The sequence below is a fragment of the Hylobates moloch genome, unplaced genomic scaffold, assembly GCF_009828535.3.
Source record: "Hylobates moloch isolate HMO894 unplaced genomic scaffold, HMol_V3 SCAFFOLD_20, whole genome shotgun sequence".
NCBI classification, from domain to species: Eukaryota; Metazoa; Chordata; class Mammalia; order Primates; family Hylobatidae; genus Hylobates; species Hylobates moloch.
The window spans coordinates 46073209-46089849 of NW_026652295.1; the positions used below are offsets into that span (position 1 = coordinate 46073209).

Sequence of the window (16641 nt, forward strand, 5' to 3'; positions counted from 1 at the left end):
AATTAATTAGGATGTAGGCCATATCTTTTGCTCAACAATCGTGTTCTCAGGGCCAAGTATAGTATTGGAAGTATACTCAGAAGGTACTCAGTAAATATTTGTTGAATGAAGGAAGGAGAAGAGTTCCCTGCTAGCATTGTAACCAGTAGGCAAAGTCTTGATGAAGGCTGACATTGCTGAGGTACTGTACAGTGAGACTTGATAGTGTGTCATTCCCTCATGGAAAAAAAGAAAAGAGTAGGAATTAGTTACTTTTATCTCTTCTCTCTTGCTTCTAAATTCTTCGGATCGTTAGTCATGGTACTTTTTGTCTGACCTTTCAGTGTAACTTTTTGATATAAGATCTTTCTTAATCCTTGGGCTCCCGATTTGATAAAAAATTTTTCTTGTCCATTCATTTTTTCTTAATCTTCTCTGTTACTTTGATTTACCACCAGGGACACCTGGGCAGATGATTGTAAGTCAATGCTACTTCCCCGGGCCTTCGCATATAAACGTGAGTATCAGAAAAGATAAAGAATTGCCCCTTCTTTTAGATAAGGGAAGAATCATTGTAAAAAGCCATTTCAATGAATTTCTTTCCACACAGGAAGCAAAAATACTGTGCATCAACTAAACTGAAATATTGGACATGTCACTTGAACTGCAACTAATAATATATCTAGTTGTTTTTTAACCCCCAGGATGTTAGCCTGTATCTATACTCTCTCAGTCCACAGTTTCAAAGGACTGCTCTATGTTAACTAGGCACAAACTTGAACTTATCTAAATCACTTTAAGCTCCATATAAGAATTACTCTGAACCTTACTGCCCCATAACAAATTATTTGATAAATAAATTAGTGCAAACTTTAAGTTTTATTATAGCTAACTATTTTGAAATTTTTACTATTTTTGCTCCTTTCTCTGCCTGGAAATTTCATATCCCAAATATCTTTCAGGCTTGCCCTCTCACTTTCTTCATATTCTGCTCCGATGTCACTTTTATAGTGAGTCCTCCCTGGCCACTTTTAATAAAACAATGACTCTCTACCATCACCCCAGCCCCTGGCATTTTCTATTCTCTTCTTTGTGCTCTATTGTTCTCCATTATACTATGACCATTTGACTTTCCATATATTTATTTGTCCATTTGTTCATTTTCTGAGTGCCAGGTACATTGCAGGTGCTATTATGGTTTGAATTTTGAACTCCATCCTCATGTTGAAATGGAATTGCCATTGTGACAGTAGTAAGAGGTGGGGCCTTAAAGAGGTGATTAGGCTGTGGGAGCTCCACTCTCATGAATGGATTAATGCTATCATCCTGGAAGTGGTTAGTTATCATGAAAGTTAAGCTCTCTCTTTTCCTCTGTCTTGCATACTCTTGCCCTCTTTTGCTCTTCATTACTGTGTGATACCTTCTGCCATGTAATGACACAACAAGAAGGTCCTTTCTAGATGTGACTCTTTGATCTTCGACTTACTCGCTTCCAGAACTGTGAGCCAAATAAACTTCTATTGTTCAAAAATCACTCAGTCTGTTGTATTCTGTCATAGCAGCAGAAAGGGACTAAGAAAATTGCTTGATAAGTATTGTTGAATGAATGCATGCATTAATAAATGGTTAACTTGATATACATTTAATAACATGACTCAACAATCATTAACATGTTGCATTGTATTTAGACATAAATGATAAATGGTTGCAAAAAGTACAACAATTAGTATTCCTTCTAAGTAGATGAACAAAACATCATGGGAGAGAGGTTAATGGAAGAGAGGGAGGCTGAATTTGGTGAAGCAATAACTGGCTTTGAAGCCTTTATAAAGATACTTGATCCTCAACAAAGAGGTTTCCTCATTTCCTGGGTTTGGGCAGTCAGAGTAAGCACCCAGGACTAGAGTCGGGGGCTGGTGTGACTCAGTGCAGGCAGTTTTGCACAGCTGGGTGAGATGTATTTCTCTTTTACTAAGGATGAAAAATGGAGCACCTAGCTCAGCCTCTGCAAGGAAAGCTAATGTGCAAAATAAATTAGGAGAATGACAAATCCTTTCCTCTTGCAGAAGAGATAACTGAGGGCCTTGGCCTGTTTGTCCATCTTTAAAATAGGGATTTGCTGCCACTACATTTGGAGACAGTTTTATTTTCTGTGAGTGGCTTATTGGTAGGTACTTTCCTTAATTGTAGTTAAGTAAATTTTATGTTTGTCGTTTTACTGTTGTATCTTCGGCACCCAGCAGATTTTCTGGCTCATAGTGGATACACTGATTTCTTTCCTTTCTTTCTTTCTTTTTTTTTTTTTTTTTTTTGAGACAGGATCTTTATCTGTCACCCAGGCTGGAGTACAGTGGCAGGTGAACAGGGCTCACTGCAGACTTGACCTCCCAGGCTCAAGCAATCCTCCCACCTCAGCTTCCCAAGTAGCCAAGATTATAGGTGTGTGCCACCAGACCAAACTAATTTTTATATATATAAAATTTGGTAGAGATGAGGTTTTGCCATGGTGCCCAGGCTGGTCTTGAATTCCTGGGCTCAAGCCATCCACCTGTCTTGGGACAAAGTGCTGGGATTACAGGCATGAGCCACCATGCCCAGCCTACTGATTTCTTTTAGGTAGATAATATAACCCTCTCAGCCATATGGTTACTACTAAATTGCATTGAAGATGCCATATCTTCCAAACTGTTAGAGTCTCCCTTCTCAGAATCCCAGTGCTTGGGCCCCTGCTTGGATGCAACCCTGACTTTCTATGGTCATTAGTTTTCTTTTCATATAGATTGCAAGTGCCATGAAAGCAAAAATTTCCAGCACTTAAGGTAATGTCCAGTTCAAGCTGAGGGCTCAGAAAGGTTTGTTGAGAAAGGGCCATATTAATTTGAATTGACAATTGGTAACATCTATAAACTCTCTTTTCCCTTCCCACATCAAAGCTACCTTAGATATCTGGTTTCAGACCTAGATATTTCAGAAAAACATGTTTGGGATAGCCCGACTGTATTGTTGTCTAAATTTATGACAGAAACCTGTTTTGTAGAGACTGCTCCATAGAGTGCACTCTGAAATGTTGTAGGAGAGAAATCGAATGGCTGAATTCTTGACATGGCTTGGATTTGTGTCCCTGCCCGAATCTTATGTTGAATTGTAATCCCCAGTGTTTTAAGAGGGTCCTGGCGGGAGGCGATTGAATCGTGGGGCAGACTTCCCCCTTGCTGTTCTCATGATAGTGAGTGAGTTCTCATGAGATCTGGCTGTTTAAAAGTGTGTAGCACTTCCCCCTTTGCACTCTCTCTCGTGCTCTGCCATATGAAGATGTGCCTGCTTCCCCTTTGCCTTCTGCCATGTGTGTAAATTTCCTGAGGCCTTCCCAGCCATGCTTCCTGTACAATTTTCAGAACTGTGAGTCAATTAAACTTCTTTCCTTTATAAACTACTCAGTCTCAGGTAGTTCTTTATAGCAATGTGAGAACAGACTAATACAATTCTGAAGCTGAGTTTTGTAGGGCAGATCTAGCAAGAAATTAAGGATATCAGAAATTTGTGAAGCTTGTTGAGTGACTAATGCAATAGACCTTGAGGTTCTAAGATATTAATATATAAAGAGGGAAAGCAAATTGAAGACAAAAGGAGGTGATCAATTAAGATACAACAGAGATTCAGGCATGAGAGCACTTGGGTGTCATGGAAGAATAGGACATTGTGGCCAGTGGGTGTGATAATTAGAATTTATTGTTTCATAGGTGGAGCAGTACAAGGTTATGTACAAGACTAGGACATGACCATAGAAGTGAACTGCTGAAATAAAGTTCACTGAAGTCGAAAAGGTCAATGACCTTGGGGTAAAATTATTTACTTAGTAAGTAGTATAATTAATCCTGGCACTTGGGTCTGCTAAATCCACAGTCAGAGACAAAATTTTATGGCAAGCACACATTCATACACGGGCCTGGCTGGACATTAGTAGAGAATCCACATGCAAATTAAGGAAGGCAATGTTCTTTGCTCTATTTGCTCCTGACTCCATTCGCTACCCCAATTATTTAAGCAACTTTTACTTTTCTCATTTAAGCATCTTTTTTTGGAGAACAATAATTTTTGACCTTTTTTAAAAAAAGAAATCACATAACTTTCAAGAAAGATAAATCTGTTCTCCAGATTGAGGATTTTGAAAGCACATTATCTTATTTCTATTATAGTTGGAGGGTAAGTGAATGAATGGGAGAAGAGCTGAGGTATGACTTACAGTGAGACTTTAAAAAAACTGTGGGATCACGTGATTTGAAAAGCACAATTCTACTGTTGGTGGGACAGGATATTTAAAACTGGGATTATAATGGAAAAGCTAGGAATGTTTCTTGTGAGGGCTGTTCTGAAATAATCTTACCTTTTAGGAGGCTTTGCTAAAGTGATTGCGTTTATTGACACATTACATTTTTTCTTTAACATAATGTCTCCTCTTTTCTCCATGAAAAACATTATTTGAAGAAATGCTGCGTGTTGGTTAAAGTCTTGTTCATTGATATAGTCAACAAATATATAATGAAATAGTACTAGGAGCTAAGCAGCATGACCTTGCTCAAGCTAACTTAACCTCTCTAAATCTAATAAAAGTGTATATGCATTTCTGCTTGACAGTTAACTTCACCTGATCACTAGTTTTCTTTATGGCTGCAAACATTCATAACACAAAGAAATAATACATGTTTGAGATGATGGATATGCTAATTACCCTGATCTGATCTCTCTACATTATGCGTATTGAAACATCACTAAGTACCCCATGAAATGTACAATTATTAGGTGTCAGTTAAAAAACTGGCAATAATAACAGTAACTTTCTTCACAGCATTATTGTTGTGAAGCTAAAATGAAACAATGCATGTAAAACGCTAAGCACAGTGCCAGTGACAAGGATTCAGTGTCATTCACTGCTAGACGTGACAGCGTGTGGCTTTGACTTTATGCCAAAGAACAAAAACCACATTTTCAATCCTGACAAACCTTTAGGGTTGTAAACCAGGCTAGGACAAGTGTTAACTTTTATGTTTAAAAAATTATGTGTGAGTTTTCCTTTTTCTATTTTAGTTGTATTTCTTAAGCAGTTATATATTAAGGTAGGTAAAGATAGTACGTCTTGATTAAAAAATAGCCTAAGACCAGAAATAAATAATAAAGGCTTTAGGATTTAATTATAAATTATTTAATGATTAATCTGAGACTTTTTAAATCTGAAAAGAAAAAAAATCAAGCATATAGTGTCTTAAAGTACAGTCAGCAGACAACATTATTCTTGTTTCTGATCAATATAAGGGCCAAATAGCTGCTGGTGGTTTTTTAATCACCGATAAGTGAAGCTTCCAAAAATTGCATCTCTCCTCATAATTCAATAAGATGAGATTGCTTTTTCCAAAGATATGATTGGTCCTTTCGCCAAAGGGGTGGAGAGAGCAGGGAAGTCTAGAAAATGAATACCTTTCACTTATAATGTTCAAAATCAGCTGAAGCACAAAGTAACTAGAGTATTGCTCTGGAAGGAACCAATAGGAAGAAGTCTCAAGACCTGAGCAAACCCAGCCAGAAGCCTAGGGAAAGAAACTTCCCCTGGCAGGCTCTTAAATCGGTGAGTTTTAACAAGGGGCTAAACCAACTAAGAAACAAGAATTTCTAAGATTTCCTGTCTGGAAAATAGGATTTTGAATTGAATGGTCAATTACAAGGAATTATGAGGATAGCCTATGCATGCCATACACGAGGCAAAGAAACAATGACTCTTAATTCATTTTCAGGGAATTTTTTTCCTTTCTTTTTCCTTTGCGGTTGTGAGAACTAGGAGCATGTTAAAGCTGTTCTGTCTGAGCCTTTATTCTGAAAACCACTGTAATTAATGAAGTTAATTGGATTTTTTTCCTCCTGTTGGGTTTAGGCCCAATCTGTCAACTAACGCATATAAAAGACATCTCAGAAGCAGAGTTTCACATCAGGAATAAAATAAAGAATGCACCCAGCAGTAAAATAGTGAGAATCTGTAAAATTGCAATTTCTGATCTTTTCTGAAGCAATCTGAGTTTCTTTGCCCAGGTGTTTAGCCAATTTGTTCCTCACAGTTTTTTTTGTAAACTTGTATATTTCCTTTTGATGAGGAATAAACAGATCCCATTGTTGAAAATTCTGCATGTTTCATGTTGATTATTATTATTACTAAGGGCAACTTGATAATTATAAATCATCGCTAACATGATCTGTTTGGATATAGGAGCTCAGAGCTGGAGTATTTGAATTTGAGATGTAAATTAGGGGATTTATTGCCCTTTTCTCAAACATTATTATTATTATTGTCCAAGTTTCTTTTTATACTCTTGAGGGCTGAGGAGGAAATAAATTGCCTACAATAAATACAATGTCCAAAGATCTTTCCAACTTGAGAAGGATTTGCAGGTCTGATATTCCTTGGTGATGCTGTGGGGAATTCTGTGGTTCCAGTTTCATTTCTGAGGTTTATGGTTTCCCGCATGTTCTTAGGCCAGTGTTTAGATCAGGTGGCCCCTTTCATTATCAGCAGAGGGTTGGGTTACTTGATTGCTTTGCTAAGAAGGACTTCTGGATGTAGGCAAGGTCCCCTGGGAGATAAATAGAAGAATGGACACCATGCCAGGAGGTGGGCAACCTTGTCTAGTACTTGAGTAGGAAGAGCCTCTTATTCTGAGAAAGAGAAATATTGAGGCCCGGAAATTATAATAGTAATTGTTATATAAAAATTTACAGCTCATCTCTTTTGCATGAGAGACTTGGGTTGGAGACAGTGTGGGCATAAACTAATTTGAAACTTACTATTCGGAAGCTGGATAAAATAGTAGTCATCACATGACAGTTGACACTTTAAATATTATCAATCTAAGAAAATATTAGAGCAGGTCTGTCTATTTCTCATAATTCTCCTATTACCTTAGATTTGTCAATTTGTTTCAAGCTGAACTGGTTAGGAATAAATTGGCATGGAGGTTATTATTCTCAACAGACAACTCTGCCCGCTCTTTACAAGGCTTACAAAATATTGAATTGAATTGATTGCTCTTTTGCCGGCTTGGTTCGGTAGAGAAAAAGATTCTTGCCTTCCTACTTCCCTTCCTTTCTCCCGCCCTTCTCTTCCATGTTTTCTGCCATATTTTTAGTTAAGTATGTTGAGTTAAGTAAGTTAAGTATGTTTTATTTTCTTCTCTAGCGTCATATTGAACCATGGCAGAAAAAGCCCGAAAAGTGTATGTGCATTTCTGTTTGACAGAAAACCTCAGCTAATTACTAGTTTTCTTTGTGGCTGTGAACATTTCCCCTGTAGAGAAGGCAAGGATCTCATTAGCACTAGCTAATAGGTAAAGGTTACCCCTCTGGAGACCTGGATTGGGGTATTTGAGACCCCGATCTATTGATTTTATTTCTTGATTGCTACTTTGCATGTCAAGGTGCTTTCAGGTTTTTCTTTTCATGTATAAAAGAAAAACACTATATTCTTATATAATAGATGCAAAAATAATCCAAATCTTTTCACTGGAATACAGAGTTGATCTATGACATATCACTATCGGTATCATTATGGCTTATTGCATGTTAAGCACGTATAGATGCAAACACAGAAAAAAAAATTATGAAGAGCACGGCTTAAATTTATTGAATTTATAGAACACTTCATGAGCAAGAAGAGACACAATAGCTAGGACGAAAATCCTTAAGGTGTGACCTCTGGCTGACACACATCCAAGGCAGTGCTGGCACATGCTTAGCGCGCAGATGTGAGCTGCTTACCTATGTGGGGAGATTTCAGGGCTGTGAGTAGGTCTTTCGCAGGAAAAACCTTCAATTTCAGCTTCTGTAAGGCATCTCATTAATGGCAAATTTCCAAGGGAAGTAATTTATAGACTGGTAGGCACCTGCACATAATCTGTGGTAAATAAATATATGAATGAATAAATGGATGAGGGTAGCAATTTCACGGATGTTATAATTTGTAACAAATTCTTTATTAAAAATATAGACAATATTGCAAAAGTAATATGCTATTTTTAAACAATTAAAAAAGTGCCTATATTACCAAGTATCCCCACTCTCCAAATAAAAAGTAAATAAAGAATTACTCCTAACATCATTATATCTCATAACCACGAGAACACTATACATAATAAAAATATATTTTAACCCTTTGGCATATATATTTCTAGGCATCTTTATAGTTTTCTCCCACTTAAAAATGCTTCATAACTCTTTGATAATTAGTGTTTTTCCACAAAATGTATTATAAATATTGTACCATGTCAACAAGATTAATCAATTCCATTTTTTTAGAGAAGATTTTGATAGGAAAGGAAAGGGGAGATGCTTGAAACCACTGTGGTGCTCAAATGGGGAGGTCAAATCCGAAGGTCGATAGAGACAGGAGAGAGGCTAGCATGCAGAAGGAGTCCGAGGAAAACTGACTGGTCTCCAGCGTGGTCATCCCTGGACGACCGGGAAAACTTGCTGGTCTTCATTGTGGTTGTCCCCGCACACAATCATGGCCCATGCCAGCTGGCTCACTGGGGTTGAGCGAAAGAAGCTTAGTCCTGAATTGTTGCTCCCTTATCATAAGACACCAGCCTAGGGGCTGGCACAAATTTCTGAAGTTGGTATAAAAATGAATCTGACCACAAACACTTTTTCCTGTAGGCTTATTGTGGGTATTCCTTTTAGACAGTAGTGGAAATGGGTAATCAACCACTTGTTAAAGACCTATGTAAACCAGCTAAAGGATTTCTGAATTTTTAATACACTATGTTTCCTTACTTACATTTTATCAGGCTTAACACTGAGCACATTTTACCTCTAGACATTGAATATTATCTGCTTATCTTTCTTGGACATCTTCTCTCTCTAGTTTGTGGGTGTTTCTTTGTTAACTTTCTGGACATTTCCTGGCCTTTGATGTTTGTTTCCAACTTACTCCTCTGCACCATCTTACACCTATTTTGAGGTCTGCTGGCTTCTACTAGGTTTTAAGTAACTAATTTCAGAAACTACTTTATGTTGAAGTTTTCATGGATTCTGGTAGATTCAAATTTCATGTTCTCAGATAATATATCCCTAGGAAGAAATTTCGTGGTGATAATGCTTCAGGCAAAAAATGGCAAAAGTTTCAGAAGCCAGAGGAGGCCAGTGGGGAAGACCATTTTGGGCAGGATGCTTTCAGATTTGTTTAAGTGGCTCTCCACACTGCCCATGCTTTTTGGTCTTTCCTGCATTAAACCAGAGAAAATTTAGCAGGTCAAGGGGAAATTTATTGCCAAATATTTTTTGAAGATAATTTTAAGACTAGATAGAGTGTAACAGAGTCGGACTCTGTTTCTTGATATGAACTCGTGTTTATTTCCTGTTAGGAGGGGAACCTGTGCCATTCTCTTTTCCATATCTGCTTATACCTATTTGTAAGTCCATTGAGTTTGGACATGAGGACTTCTGGCTACACTAAAGATAGTCTCTAATTTTTCATTGTGGAATAATAGAGGATTTTAAAAGGCTAATTCTAGTAACTCAAAAGATATTTAAAACTTTTATGGGTGATGAAGAGTGGGGATGTTTTCAGCTTTTTCCGTAATAAGCTGTTATGAGAACAGTCTTAGGAAGCTTTGTTCATGGTCCAAAAGACCATTGATTAGCAGATGTGAGAGCAGTGGAGTATATTTTACGGCTTAAAGGATTATGCTAACATGAATAATCACATACAACTTACTCCAAGAAGTTTCATTTATATCTTTCACAGAATCATAAATTCAGCAGAAATTTTGACAAGTCATTTAGTTTCTCCTCTACTTTTAAACAGGATACTTTCCTCCAGCCCCCATATGTTGTTTCCCAAGCAATAGTGCTATGAAATATTGTGCAAGAAAGGCAAGCTTTTACGGTTACAAAATTTGAGAAACTGATCCTCTTGGGAAATAATATCATAGACCCTTGAAGTTGTACCCAGACTACAGTACCTAAAGAGTAGCTACAATACAAAATACAACAATAACAATGTACAGAAAATAAAAAAATAAGCACATAAGAGATTCAGATATGCAGCTGATTGGGAACCATTGGTTTGATCACAGGATGCCATCCCAGGGAACTGGGGGATGTGGTGTTGAGGGTCCTGACCACCTGGGAAGGTAGATAGGACAGCATCTCTCTACCATGGGCAGCAGGCAATCTTCAAATACAGGAGGTAAAAGAGGGAAGGAATCGACAAATGACTGTTTTGTTTACACAATGAGGTAATTCAGGCACATTCAATACTGAAAAAGAAACTCTCTAAAACATATCTCTGAACAAATACAGTCATGACTATGTGCTGCATTTATTATTTTAAGTAGTACAGTTAGTGTTCTGCAAAGATATTTATGATGGTTACATTGCTATAGCCTGTTTTCAGCAAAAAGTATAATTCTGTATCAATGATGAAATAGCACCTCAACAAAATAATGATAATGATCCCATACTCTGCACTGGTACCTCCAATTTCTTTATGAACTGAAAGTTATTTTACTCATGTGTAGGTAAACCAGAGGAAGAATTAAGTAAATTAAGCAGATTAATTTCTCCTAGGAGTATTTTAGTAGCAATTGAAGGAGCCAGTTTTATATTCTGAAGGATGTAGACTTTGGATAAAAGCTTGAAGGTCAAGTGGAATTTGGATAGACTGAGAAGAAATGGAACACAAATTACATATGGGGAAAATATGTGTAAAGTGTGAAGTTGAAAAATGAGTTCGTAATGTATAAAGAAGAGTGGGAAAAAAAAGAATTCCCAAATAACCATGTATTTAGGATTCTCTGCCTCTTTCTCACAACGTTCCTCAGGAAGAGTTGTGTCTAAGTTGTGTCTTTGAAAAGAACTAGAAACACTCTCAAACACTGTATTTCCAAACTTAAACAAAAGCATTAATTTTGATCAGTGTCAGAAAAAAAAATAAGTCTGCATATGATACGTCAAAAGCAACTCTTCTGCCAGGCAGGCAAGGCTCTACAGAACAAGATCCCATTTTACCGAGCCAAGATGGCTACCACTTCTCTCCATGATGAACTCTGTTCCCACGGAACGACTCTTTTTCCATCCCTTATACACTTTATGTTCATTTTTTCCTCCAAATCTTAGCTCACGTCATTTTCTTACTGAAAATATTCTCTACAGTTTTCGTTGCTTATTAAAGCCCCTTGGGGGCTCAAGTGAAGTTTTATGTTATCATTTTCATTATTAACATATCGAGTCTTAGGCTGTACAAGGCCTGGGTACTTCTAGATATAGGAAGGACAATTCTTGATATTACACATACAATCTAGTTAATTCCTCAGAAAACAGAATTATTTCCTTGCTTTAAAAATTATTGTCTAGGCCAGGTACAGTGGCTCACACTTGTAATCCCAGAACTTTGGGAGGCTAAGTTGGGAGGATCACCTGAGCCTAGGAGGTCGAGGATGTAGTGAGCACTGATCACATCACTGCACTCCAGCCTGGGCAACAGAGTGAGACCCTATCTCAAAAAAAAAAAATTGTCTAAAACCAAGTAAAGCAGCGTTTTATTGTTTTATATTCTTGTATTATTATTATATTTTCTGACCATTAGTTGCATCTTTTCTCTGTCCAGAAAATGATGGATACCCTCCCTAAGTCTAGATAACATGGTAAACCTCTGTTGTCCTACCTCAAAATGCTGGGTTTACAGTAGATGTTCAGTGAACACTTGAGTTAACACACAAGCATCCATTGATTCAGCATGGGACCCTGAGGAAATCTCTTATACAATAGCTATATCTTGATGGATGGGCAAGTTTGGGAAAAGCAAGCATCTCAGCATATAATAAATAAACACGACCCCCCATTCATAATATGCTTTCGAATCCAATATCCTATTGCTCCTACAACAAGCATGAGTGACGAGTAAGAAGGAGACTGCCCATTTTATAGATGAAGTGGTTGCAGTTCAGAAAGTTTAAATGATTTGCTCAAGATCAGAGGGTGGGTATCACAGCTGGACTCCAACCCTCATCTCATGATTCTGAAGCTAAGATGGAGGACAGGACTGGACAGCCAGTTGGGCGGGGGCAATCTTTGGGGAGGAGAGAGTTTACCAGAACAAGAGGCAGTCAAAGGGGAATCAGGAGTTTGAAAGGTAAAGAAAAACTTTCATTTGGGGTAGGTCTTGGGATGTGGTCCAGCTGGCAGCCAAAGATTTCTCCTACAGCTTTCTAACCATCTCAGGTAGAAGGATTTGGAATGAACATTAGCACCTGACTGTCCTCAAACTGTGTAGGAGACTGTAGTTTCAGCCAACTGGCCACTGAAAGGGTCACTAGCCTTCCTCTGTAAGCTGTAAGTTGGCAGTTAGAAAGGGGTTAAATTCACATCTTTTGCAAAGGTGAATTACATGGTTAGATATCTGCCGATCACCCTGTCATCACCTGTGGGGCACACAACTCTGTTCCACTTGCTGTCTCATATAATGCCCGAAATTGTTGCCTAGAGAGCTGAACAGTGACATCTATTGGCTCGATTTGAAATACGCAAGTTCAAAAGAGAGCCACACCAGTATTTCTTCCCCTTTCAAAACAAATAGTAACAATCATGCCACAGGAATGACCCTTCCAAAGGAAGTTTTAACATCAGCAGCATACTTTAACTGAAGAACAACACACGACTCCAAGTTTCAGGATGAGGGATATCATGTGACTTTTATTTTTGCAGAGAGCCCATCAAAGACTTTGTGTAAACCTTTTAAAACTCCAATTCAAAAGAAACAGTACTAAGACCTGTGTATTTGAGAAATTCCTCAGTGCTCAAGATTTCATCCAGAAGCATAAATGAGCAAATAGAAAGTATGGATTTGGGGCGGTGGTAGGAAATAATGAAATGCTTTCTGCTGTAGGAAACTTGAGAAACAAACCTTCCTGTGGATATGCCTGTGAGTTACAACCCAGCTTGAATCCTTTCTAAATAACTCCAAATTTCAAGATCACTTTGACAATCACCTAGCTCTTAGCTTCAATTAATGAAGTGTCCATGTTCCTTTGTACTGAATGCTCTATTTCTTTCCTTACAAAACTCTAAACCTCATTGAATGTACAATGGAAATGATTATCTGGGAAATCCGGATAATAAAAAAATACTATATTCTGACAAATTATATATATACATATGTAAATTTTTATATACATATATAAATTATATATTCATATATAAATTATATATAAATTATATATACATATATAAATTATATATACATATATAAATTATATATATAAATTATATATACATATATAAATTATATATATAAATTATATATACATATATAAATACATATATAATTATATATAATTATAATACATATATAATTATATATATAATTATATATACATATGTAATTATATATTTATATATACATAATTACATATAATATATACATATAAATTATATATAATATATACATATATAATTATATATAATATATACATAGTAATTATATATAATATGTATACATATATAATTATATATACATATTTAATTATATATAATTATATATACATATTTAATTATATATATAATTATATACATATTTATATATAATTATATATATAATTTATATATACATATTTAATTATATATAATTTATATATATAATTATATATACATATTTAATTATATATATAATTATTGTATGTGTGCACACTCCATACAGTATCATTTCCTGCTCAGACCTTTACAAAAATTGCTAAGAAACAGTAAATTGGACAGTTTGGCCTTCAACCTTTTATCCACCCCAGGGAGAAAAGAAGTGGCTCAAAGAGGGTAGCATGAGAAAACAGAGGAGAAAATGAAGGCTTGGATAATCTGCCAACTGAATAACTGAGTAATGACATAATCGGATCATTGAAAAAAATGTTAAAATTTTTACCAGTTATTAATTAGAGAATCATGCATGACCCCGGGAACTTGCTTTTTGTTTTAAAACAGGGAGCCACGATTATGAAATGGTTCAAGCTGGCTTATTCAGGTCTGCTGAGATCTCTACTGGTTTGCTTTTCAGATCCCTGTGGTTCGAGAACAGAATGGCGTTAAATCACACTGCCCTGCCTCAGGACGAGCGCCTGCCACATTACCTTCGAGATGGGGATCCCTTTGCTTCCAAACTTTCTTGGGAAGCAGATCTAGTGGCTGGCTTTTACCTGACAATAATTGGTAAGCTTCCTTAATTCTTCTGCGCAAAGGCTGCATTTAGAAAATTCATGGGCTGATATGTTTATTTTGTAAAACGATTCTGATACTTGAGTGGATAGTTTAGTGGAGGCGAAGAGTGGGGAAAGGCAGAAGATGGAATGGCATTATGGCATTCAATAAATGTTTCCTAGAAATGACTCTTTATTATCATTATTATTAGGAATAAAATTCCATTGATAATCCAAGAACTCTTACAGCAGAATTATTTATCCATTTCATTTTGGTTACTTTGGGAGTAGATTTACTTTCTGAATATCAAAATTAATGATAATGATATTTTATTTAAAGAGTGCTTTTTATTTTTTAATAATGTTTTTGATATAATCATAAGATTTTACGTTGAGAATGGGCCTTAAAAATAATCTAGGTCAGTCTCCTGTTCTCACAACTGAGCAAACTCAATTGTGCTATAGTGCTATTGTAACGGCAGAAACACTGAGTTTACTTCACCTAAAAGTAAAGTTGCATCAAAATAGCTAAGCCATTTTGGTGAGAGTTGAAAAATGTATTGGTGATAAATGGAAGAAAGTCCGGGGTCAAAAGATTTTTGTGCATAATTGACGAAGGGGTGCACCTGCTTCTAGACTGCATGATCTCGTTCATTCAGTAGCCACATGTGGCTTTTCCAAATTGAAAGGTGCTGTAGTGTAAATACTCACCAGATACTGAAGGCTCAGCACAAGAAAAAGTGGTATAAAATATCTCATTAATAATTTTTAAAAATTAAATACATGTTGAACCTACAACATTTTAGGTATGTTAAGCTAAATAAAATATATTATTAAAATTAATTTACTGTAAATTTTTAATTTATAAACTAAATTTTTACTTTGTTTAATGTGGCTACCAGAAAATTTTAGAATCCATATGTGGCTTGCATTTCTGGCTTACATTACATTTATATTGGATAGCACTAATTTAGACAGTTAGGATTTAACCACCATACTTTTCTTAAATTTAAAATTGTTGTTTTAAATTTGGGTGACCAGTGTGAAGGTGGGTTATGTCTTTAGGTTTGTTTGCCTTTAATTTTTTCAGATGTTGGGTCAAACTTGCTCTCTCTCTCTTTTCTCTTTGTTTCTATCTTTCTCTTCTACCCTTCTTCCCTCCCTTCCTCCCTTTCTCTCTTTTTCTCCCTCTCTCATCTATTTATTACTGGCTAAGAATTTCATTTAACCTCCTGAAAGTAGCAAAACTCATTAGAAAATACTTGATATCCCTCTATGGTCAGTACTTGAGGCAAAAGAACTCACGTGATTCAACCAAATTCTGCTGTAAAGTGATTCCCTGGGTCTTTGTCTTTATTGTTGTTAGTATTTTACTAGTTTAAATTCTGTTTCTTATAAATGAGTCCCCATCTCTTTTCAACATAAATATATATTGAGCACCCACTCTTTGCCACTGTTTTAAGTTGCTGGGAATAGAGCAGAGAATAAAATGGGCAAACATTCTGCTGGAACAGAGACTATCTTATCTCTGTAAAATCCACATTGCATTTTTATTAAACTTAAGTACTTTCAATTACCAGAAAAGGCAGAAAAATAAGCAACTTGATCAGCTGAATTTAGCATAGCTCCATCACTTTCAAGGAATGAATTAAAAAGTAACATAAATAACCTGACAAATCTCTCCAGACGACACAAAATAGAGAGGCTTATCAGTCCATCCCCAATCTTATGCAGGGAGGATTGGAGGAAGAGAGGCAACCAGGGTGAGGAAATCAGGAGAATTTCCCACCTGATACCCATGGAGTTGGGAGGGAAATCCACAATCATATTCCAGTGGGTTGGCTGAGATGGAGCCAGAAAAACAGGCTCAAAAAGAGTCCCTGGACGGGGGGAGCTTCAGGAGGATCAGGGCACTGGGAGGTGGAGCCAATGGTATGTTAGAGAACAGTCACGCAGGGTGAAGAGAGGGGTTGGCTGGAGGGGTTTGGACTCACCCTAGACCCACTTCTTGGACTTGGCCGTGTGTCTGGTTTTCACTCTCCTAGAATAGGCTAGTGTAGATGTTGCAAGATTCCTTTTTTTTTTTGGACATAGAGTCTCACTCTGTCACCCAGGTTGGAGTGCAGTGGTGCGATCTCGGCTCACTGCAACCTCCATCTCCCAAGTTCAAGCGATTCTCGTGCCTCAGCCTCCTGAGTAGCTGGGGTTACAGGTGTGCACCACCATGCTTGGCTAATTTTTGTTTTTTAGTAGAGACAGGGTTTCGCCATGTTGGCCAGGCTGGTCTTGAACTCCTGGCCTCAAGTGATCTGCCCACCTCAGCCTCCCAAAGTGTTGGGATTACAGGTGTGAGCCACTGCGCCTGGCCAAGATGTGTGTGTCCAGATTGCTTTTAAGGAGCCAGAGTGGAATAAACATTCTTGGTGGGCTTTGTTAAATA

The 16641-nt window shown here is 36.9% G+C and overlaps 1 protein-coding gene across 1 annotated transcript in view; it reads left to right on the top strand.

Annotated features, from left to right (window-relative positions):
* The first annotated feature begins 14050 nt into the window (after window positions 1–14050).
* Window positions 14051–16641, top strand: part of OPN5 (opsin 5) — a 44450-nt gene continuing 41859 nt past the window's right edge. The window contains exon 1 of the mRNA XM_032140882.2: window positions 14051–14214. Within this exon, the coding sequence (XP_031996773.1) occupies window positions 14085–14214 (130 nt within the window). The 5' untranslated portion in view covers window positions 14051–14084. The remainder of the gene's footprint in view (window positions 14215–16641) is intronic.